Raw genomic sequence first — 9,335 nt, forward strand, 5'->3', positions numbered from 1 at the left:
AAAAAAAAAAAAAAGAAAGAAAAGAAATAGGTTGAGTGTGCAAGTTCAAAAATAAACAGGCCAGGTGTGGTGCCTCATGCCTGTAATCCCAGCACTTTGGGAGGTTGAGGCAGGCAGATCACTTGAGGCCAGGAGTTTGAGACCAGCCTGGCCAACATGGCAAAACCCCATCTCTACAAAAAATACAAAAATTAGACAGGCATGGTGGCACACGCCAGTAATCCCAGCTACCCAGGGGGCTGAGGCAGGAGAGTCGCTTGAACCCAGGAGGTGGAAGTTGCAGTGAGCCAAGAGGATGACGCTGCACTCCAGCCTGGGCAACAGAATAAGACCTTGTCTCGGAAAACAAACAAACAAATAAAATGTAGTTAGGGGGCGAGAGGATGTGGGCCTCAAATGCCAGGCTAAAGACTGGACTTTGCTTTGTAGGTAGCAAGGAGCAGCTAAAGGTTCTTGTCAGGAGAAGGATGTGCTCAGATCTATGTTTTAAAAATTAGCACCAAAGTAAAGATGAACCAAAAAAGAGTGAGACTGAAATTTAGGAGAGTAGTTAGGAAGCTCTTGTAATTATCCGAACAAGGAGAAGGCTAAGCCTGAATGACAGTTTAGGGAATGATGAAGAGAAAAAGTTCAGAAAGATGTTGTGCAGACTGAATCAAGTGATTGGACACATGAGGAAATGGGGCCAAAGATGACTATTACTATGGTATTTTTAGACTAGATTACTTATAATCTAGGGGCATATTTTAAATTTAATATTTAATAGTTTAAATAAAAGACATGTTTCATACATTATGTAAGAGAATTGTTACCTGGATAGAAGCTCTCATTTGCTATCCAAGCCTCACCATCAATGTTGCGTAAGTATTTGGAAGGGGTTTTAGGGAACCTCTGAAATGACTTCTGCATGTATTTCTCACGTATGCATAGTGCCCGATACAGACCTTTGCAAACAATTTCAAAATCTTCAACTGTAACCTGCAAAAAAAAAAAAAAAAAAACTCAGCATATCAGAATTATCCCATGAAAAACTGAGAATTTAGTAAAGCTTATCCTTGGCACCTCCCAGCTCTCCTGTGTATCTCAGCCCATTCTGAGCCTCACCACTCACCTTGCTGCTTCTTCATTGACTTGGGACCAAAATCTCCCTCCCAGAGCAGGTCCTGAAGCTTTTCTAGCTTTTTCGTCTGTACCAAACTTACCTGTCCTACGAGTCTTTCCCTTATAGTCCTGTATTTGTTTTTGGTTTTTGTTACATAGCAGGGATTATCTAGCAAATAAGATTAAAAGAATCCATTCTAACATGGTATATACTTTCTTCCTTCCAAGTGCGTGTGAATATTTTAAGTACAAGACAATACCTCAGGCCGGGCGTGGTGGCTCACGCCTGTAATCCCAGCACTTTGGGAGGCCAAGGTGGGTGGATCACAAGGTCAAGAGATCAAGACCAGCCTGGCCAACATGGTGAAACCCCGTCTCTACTAAAAATACAAAAATTAGCCGGGCGTGGTGGCTCGCACCTTTAGGCCCAGCTACTCGGGAGGCTGAGGCAGGAGAATCGCCTGAACCTGGGAGGTGGAGGTTGCAGTGAGCCAAGATTGCGCCACTGCATTCCAGTCTGGCAACAGAGCGAGACTCCGTCTCAAAAAGACAAAACAAAACAAAGACAATACCTCAACTGAAAGACTATGTGACTCAAATTGTGAGAATTCAAACCACTTGGTCAGTGAGGGAAATATTTTGGGATGAATAAGGGGTCACAAATCTCTCAAACCCATGCACTGCCTTCTTCAGCTATGATGATCACAACATCATTGTGTGAGAAGTTAGTCTTTTAGATGATTTTATTTCTGGGTAAAAATTGAGAGATTCTAGGGGAAAGCCTCATTAGAGCTGCGGGAAATTTCCCCTGTCCCCATTCCCAACTCCTGACTGGGCCAGGCAGGCGTGCCCAAGTAGTTATAACTTGAAATCACTGAATGTTCATTATTAGAACCCAAAGACTTTTACTCTGGGACTAACATATGCTTGTCCCCAATAGTTTAAGGTCCAGATATTGATCCTGAATTAGTTTAACTATTTTAAAGACCTGCTGACCTTGGCCAAAAGAGTCTGGCACAGGTGCTAGGTCTGGGGGTCTGCTTCCATGCTTCCAATGGCATGTGTAGCTCATTGCCACCTAATAGGCCACTAGTCTGTCAGGTCCTCAAGAATGAGAGCTGGGTCTTATTCACCTTCATGTTCTCAGCACACAACGCCTAGCACAGAATAGATGCTCAACAAAGACTGATTAAATTGAATCAAGTGTTTAGCAGGAATTAATGATCTTGGGAACTGAGCCCTGGTTTCCCCTTTGCCTCTCTGTTTAAATTACAAGGGTGAAGACTAATTTGGGTACAGACTACAATCAGGTAGAGCGTAGAGTGTTGCTCAGCAGCCCACATTCAGCCAACAGGTACAGCAACATACTTCGTTTTTCCCAGTCTCCAGGTCAAGGTTTCAGGTGCCTTCCAGCTTTCACAGGAGGAGAAGCTACTCCTTGACTTCTGTACATTTTGTTCGTCCTCCTAACTTCTTTGTTTTTATTGTTGTTTTCATTTCTTTTTTTTTTTTTTTTTTTTATTTTTTTTTTTTTTTTTTTTTGTTTTTTTTTTTTTTTTTTTTTCTTTTTTTTTTTTTTTTTTTTATTTTTTTTTTTTTTTTTTTTGAGACAGAGACTCGCTCTGTCGCCCGGGCTGGAGTGCAGTGGCCGAATCTCAGCTCACTGCAAGCTCCGCCTCCCGGGTTTACGCTGCCTCAGCCTCCGGAGTAGCTGGGACTATAGGCGCCCGCCTAGTTTTTTGTATTTTTTTAGTAGAGACGGGGTTTCACCGTGTTAGCCAGGACGGTCTTGATCTCCTGACCTCGTGATCCCCCGTCTCGGCCTCCCAAAGTGCTGGGATTACAGGTGTGAGCCACCGTGCCCAGCCTGTTGTTTTCATTTCTATCAAGCATGCACGTATGACATTTATCTTCAAATTTTTACGTTATTTTGAATTCTGGAGTCCTCCAAACTGTGTTTCCCCTGTACTCATCTCTATTAGGCATTTCTTTTTATTTATTTAGTGCCTAAACCCCCTGACATTTAGAGAGCACCCATGTTATACAGAAAATGAGTAAGCAAGAATGAGGTGCATTTAATTGCTCTGTTACTTTTAAGTATCTTAGGACTGACCCTAAGTGGGTCAGTTACATGAGAAGGGGACCCAGCACTAGTCATTAAAACTATATTTGGAGCATCGACTGATGGCTGCACAGCAGTTTCACCAATATGATGCTGATTCTGCAAGTCCCTGTGGCAGAGATTTATTAATTGACCAACTGTTCTGGATGAGACAAGCAGGTCAAGTTGCTTGTGACATGACTTTACTATCCCTGTGGCATACTAGACTCTGTTCCAAGTAATGATCTACTATGTAACCATCTGCAATGAAATTGGAGAGTTCAGATCCTCAAAACACAATAGCCTCATTAGGATTCTCTAACCCCTCTCTTGTCTTCCTTCTTTTCTCTGATTCCTTCTTTTTTCTCTTCCCTCTCTCTTTCTCTGGATCTGTTTTCTTTGGTTGGTTTATGCTATCTGCAACCCTTCTCACTATCCTAGGTCTGCTGGGGTCTTTCTTTTCCCCAGAGTCTCCGTGCCTCCCCAGAGGCTCCCTTTTCTAATTTATGATAACATCAGTGAGATTTGACCACTCTACTGCTCTCTTTGATACTTTTTGCCAAAATCTGTCCATTGTATTCTGTAACATACACACTGCATTCTACTCCATATTCTCCATGTGCAAGCAAATGAGACAGAGGATACATTATGTGGGATGATAAAAACAACAGAAATATAAGACATACCATATTAGTAGTGAAATGCAATAATGAAGTGTAACAAAGTACAGATGAGCTACACCTCCCTTAACAGGAAGGAGAAGGTAAGGCGCTAGAACTGTCAAGCAGAATGGCTTCCTGGTTGCTAAGTCTGAGTGGCAAGGACCAACTCACCCCAGAGGCATAGTCACCAGTGATCTGCACTCTCTGAAAATCAGGCACGTTCTGGTAGGTTGGAGATGAGGAAATGCATTCATCAATGTGGGACAGTTTGGTGGAAGATGTTTCACTTAGTGGAATGGACAAATTAACAGTCTTCCGTCCTTGGAAACGCTTTTTTCTGGGTTCGAAATTTAAAAGTAAGAGTTAATTTTGTCTTCATCAGGCATTTCACTGTGACAGAAAGATGTTTCTCTATACGATTTTATTCTGAGGACAAAAAGTAAAATTTAAAATGTGGTTGGGTATCAGAAACAGGATCCAAGCATAGTAGGAGGAGAAATCACTGAAGACACATGACAGTGTGCCCCTGTCCCTGCTCTACCTTGGAAGAGCCTTAGCAATCCTAGAAGACCTTTACCATGACACCCTTCTTCCCAGGCAATCCACTCCCAGCTGAACAGGCAGTTTAGGTACTACAGAAAACACAGGTTATATCAGTTACTACCTGTATCATTTTATTCATGTTCCTTAAATATGGATAAAGGAGCTCCCATTTACCCACCTGAAAAAATGGTGCAAAAATGACTACCTTATAGGATTTCTATGAGATTTAATGTGTACAAAATGCCTAGCAGAGTACCTGGAACTTACAAGGTATTTAATATTATTTTCTCAAATCAACAAGTATTTGTTGAGTTTGACCCAAGTTTATTGCTTTGACCCAAGTCCTGTGTTAAGTCCTATGGGGGACACCAAAGGAGGTGGATTGCTCTTCTTTCCTTAAAGATGTAAAACCAAGAGAAAGACAGCAGAATAGTCTTTTCCCCATGAAGCTGGTGGGATCGGGAGAGGACTTAAGGAGAGGATTCCAACAAAGTGGTTAGTATAGGTTTGAGGTTTGAGGACTAAAGTATGGCCGGTAGTGAATCCTAGAGTGGTTCAAATAAAGGAAAATAGATTTGGTGGAGAGGGATTTTCAAAGACTGCTTGGGGGAGGCAGTAAGTATGCATCACAGACATAGGATGGGCAGGGCATGAGGGCAGAAGTAGAGAGCAGTATTCCTAAGGCCAGGAGGTGGTCAGACTAACTGGAAGGCAGGATTCACGCCAGGGAGCATAACACTAAGGTTGACTAGGGACAGAGTCTGAAGATGGAGGCTCTTGTGTCCCAGTTTATATAACCGTTGTGTGTAAATTGAATATGTTCACAGCAGCCATTTGCCCACTTTTGTTTGAAATAATTCTATGGTATCTCGAAGTCCTCTTGCTTAGATGGGTAGGGAGGCTTCAATCAAGGGAGATGTGAACGAGATAGGAGGCCCACTGCTTTCTTCTTTTTTCATCATTGGCTCCTCTCTCTACTCACTCTAGCATATCCAGTATGGGGGGAAAAGAATTTTTTTTTTTTTTGAGACAAAGTCTCGCTCTGTCACCCAGGCTGGAGTGCAGTGGGGCGATCTTGGCTTACTGCAACCTCCGCCTCCCAGGTTCAAGCGATTCTCCTGCCTCAACCTCCCAGGTAGCCGGGACTACAGGTGTGCACCACCATGCCTGGCTAATTTTTGTATTTTTAGTAGAGACAGGGTTTCACCATGTTGACCAGGCTGGTCTCAAACTCCTGTCCTCAAGTCATTCACCCACCTCAGCTGGAATTACACTTGTGAGCCACTGTGCCCAGCCTTAGGAATTTCTAACTCTGGCAGAGTTCTTCCTCTGAATGGAACATCATTTGGATAAATTAAACCATATCTTCCCTGGCAGATACCCCTCCTTAGGTGCCAATATGCTAAGCATTCCGCTTACACCACTTACCTCCTGGCTTCTGTAGAGGTGGACAGAGTCTCCAGATGGAATATGTGTGCTTGCATCTCACGATGAGAAATTGGACAGATCTCATCCACATCAAAGGGGGAAATCTCCTGACGACCTCCTTCATCTTTGACTTCAGTGGCAAACACTTTTTCAGCAAAGCTGCGCGTTGCATCATCAATTTCTAAAAGAGGTTTTCACATTAGTGTTCAAGCCCCTTTTCAAAAGTCATCTGAGAGTTTCTGCTATGTTAAGGCATGAGACAGGGACTGTGCTGCGTGCATGGCTCCCCTGCTTTCCAACCAGGGTCCCGGAAACACTGCAGAGCTCAGTGCCTGTTCTCCTTTTAGTGGGTTTCTGTGTGGGTACCTTGAAAATATGCTCTCAGAAACATGAGTCAGATTCTCATAGCGCATATCAGAATAGTCCTAAAGATGGTCCTAAAGATGAGACTGGGCTCTTGGAGGACCAGCACCTCATGTAAGATCACCTGTGTCTGGCAAGGCTAAGTTTGATTTCATAGTTTGAACCATGCAGCACAGTTCTTTCCATTAGGTTGGTGGAGTTTTTCTGATGGTTTTAAAGATGTGGATAGGATTATTGGTCCTTGGAGTTTCTCTTGCTAAGGAGAACCAGTGATTCCAGTGATCTAAGTAGTTCTGAGAAATAAATGTGTACTTTAGGGCCTTTCTTCTACTTAAGACAGATACTGTGTTTCTCTCACACATCAAACCTTGTTTTCTTCAAATCCAGACAACTTTGTGATATGCTGCTGTATGCAGCAAGGGGACCACTGACATTTACTGCCTAGTACTGGAAGTCCCATTTCTTGTGGACATGGGCCTCAGTAGTGAATGACCCTTGGAAGGCCAAGTTTACTTGTATATACCCTAATTTTCCCATTCTTAAAATGGGGGGAGAGGATGCTTCTTAGTTTGGCAACGAATAACCCCAAGACCCTCAGGATGTAAGAAAACCAGTGTCTCTGAGCACGGTGGCTCATCCCTGTAATCCCAGCACTTTGGGAGACCGAGGAGGGTGGATCCCTTGATGTCAGGAGTTGAAGACCAGCCTGGCCAACATGTGAAACCCTGTCTCTACTAAAAATACAAAAATTAGTTATGCATGGTAGTGCACACCTGTAATCCCAGCTACTCAGGAGGCTGAGGCAGGAGAATCACTTGAACCCAGGAGGCAGAGGTTGCAGTGAGTCGAGACTGCACCTCTGCACTCTAGCCTGGGTGACAGAGCAAAACTCTGTCTCAAAAAAGAAAAGAAAAGAAAACCAGTGTCATCATATAGGATGGTGATGGCCATCAAGTATCTGCCTTTCTGTTAAGTTCCACTGTGTTCTCCAGATCCTCAGTGTTTTCTGTCTGAATAATCATTACCTCTAATACTTATCCTAGTATTTCCAGCAAATAGCTGGTAGCAATAATGACAATGGCAAATAGCTAGCTATTTGGAGCAACAGTAGAAGACAGAAACATTCCCCACAGGATGACAGAGCAAACTGTATGCAGAGAGAAAGATGCCCCCACCCATGAATGTCTATACAGACCTGCAAAAGTCCATATTTTCTATTCTAAATTAAGTAGATGTCATGTGTTCAAGCTCCCTGCTCTGCACTTAACACCTCCTACATCTTCCTCTATTTCCATTTCTTTATCTGTAAAGTGGGAATACTAATACCTACCCAACCTCGCCGGCAAGGCTGTTGCGACACGAAGTGAGATAGTGTATGTGGAAATGCCTTAAGACAAGTAAAGCACCAGATTAAATTGAAAGAGGTAATGTGTAGCATTGGTCAAACAGACATTTGGTGTGTGGGGTTAGCTTTGGACTATGAATGAGATGATAAATGATATGACTTAGTATGTGATGTAATGTACATTGGAGATGATAGGAATTGATTCATAACTTCCCCAACAATAAGTCAGGTCAGCCAGTTTTTAAAACCTGGTTTGTTACAGCAAAGTTAACAGAGAAGCCCACTATGTTGGCCAGACTTCATGCATCTATTTGCCTTGTTAAACTCAAACACCTGAAACGGAAATGCATCCTTGGATGCTATCAGTAGTCCTTTGGCAAGCACCATGATCCATGAAGGAACAAATGGAACACCAAGTAAATGCATTCGATGGCCTGAGAATGCCTCCACACCCTACTGCCAACTGATCCCCAGAAATAATGTCACTTCTTCCTAAGCATCACGAGCAAGCACATGCATCTCAAGGGAGAGTAGCAAGCAGAAGTTGGAAGAGGCTGCATGCACCATGAAGGGTAAATGGAAATAGGACAGTTGGTTATGAAGATGAGAATGAGGATGATGCAACTGGTCAGTCATGCTGGGTCTGCAGCAATAGAGCTGGAGGCCTCAGGAAGGACAGTATGGAAATGGATGCCCAGAAACCAAATCCTACTTGCTTGATATCTGGCTTTTCCAGAACAAGCATTCATTGTCTGGGACTGCACATTTCTATTTGTTTCCTATTTTAAAACAGTATTGTTTTTACTAAGATTGTATGTCTCTAAGCCACTATAGACAGTTGAAAAGTAGAAACTCTACTCTTGAGAAGTAGCTTACATGATGACCAAAAATTATATGGTTGATATTTCCTTCCACTGAATCAACCACTTGTTTTGACTTCATGTAACCACAGCTGAAATTTGACTCTAATTCAAGAGCTCTGCTTTTCAAAAATACCTCGGGGAGTGGGCCTGGCATGGTGACTCACACCAGTAATCCCAGCCCTTTGAGAGGCTAAGGTGGGAGGATTGTTTGAGGCCAGGAGTTCGAGACTTTGGAGCCTGGGCAACATAGTGAGAACCTCATCTCCACAATTTTTTTTTTTTTTCCCAAAAATTAGCCAAGCATGGTGGCATATGCATGAAGTCCCAGCTACTCAGGAGACTGAGGTGGGAGGATCATTTGAGCCCAGAAGGTTGAGGCTGCAGTGAGCCATGTTCGCACCATTGCACTCCAGCATGGGCAACAGAGTGCAAACAAACAAATGAAACATATTTCAGGGAATGGTGGTGATTATGGAAAGGAAAAAATGAAACTTATATTTCAAAAGATAAGTAGATAGGCCAGGCGCAGTGGCTCACGCCTCTAATCCCACTACTTTGGGGGGCTGAGTGGGCGGATCACCTGAGGTCGGAAGTTTGAGACCAGCTTGACCAACATGGTGAAACCCTGTCTCTACTAAAAATACCAAATTAGCTGGGGGTGGTGGCACGTGCCTGCAATCCCAGTTACCCAGGAGGCTGAGGCAGGAGAATTGCTTGAACCTGGGAGGTGGAGGTTGCAGTGAGCCGAGATTATGCTGCTACACTCCAGCCTGGGCGACAGAGCAAGACTGTCTCAAGAAAAATAAAAATAAAAAAAGAAAATGTGTGTAGGACAGCTGGATGGCCTTGGGCAAACCACATAATAACTGGGAGCCTCAGTGTTCATCATCATAAAGGGGAATGTTAATAATAATAATGTCAATTTCAGA

General features: G+C 43.2%; 1 protein-coding gene across 4 annotated transcripts in view; it reads right to left on the reverse strand.

The window, feature by feature from the left end:
- The window catches only part of AMPD1 (adenosine monophosphate deaminase 1), a 24,689-nt gene that overhangs the window by 10,604 nt on the left and 4,750 nt on the right, over positions 1 to 9,335 (reverse strand). For all 4 annotated transcript variants that reach the window (XM_012000799.1, XM_012000798.1, XM_012000801.1 and 1 more), the window contains 3 exons: positions 5,836 to 6,016; positions 4,036 to 4,201; positions 813 to 978 (listed from right to left, as the gene is read on the reverse strand). In XM_012000799.1, the coding sequence (XP_011856189.1) occupies positions 813 to 978; positions 4,036 to 4,201; positions 5,836 to 6,016 (513 nt within the window). The remainder of the gene's footprint in view (positions 1 to 812; positions 979 to 4,035; positions 4,202 to 5,835; positions 6,017 to 9,335) is intronic.

Source organism: Mandrillus leucophaeus, unplaced genomic scaffold (assembly GCF_000951045.1).
Source record: "Mandrillus leucophaeus isolate KB7577 unplaced genomic scaffold, Mleu.le_1.0 Scaffold64, whole genome shotgun sequence".
NCBI classification, from domain to species: domain Eukaryota; kingdom Metazoa; phylum Chordata; class Mammalia; order Primates; family Cercopithecidae; genus Mandrillus; species Mandrillus leucophaeus.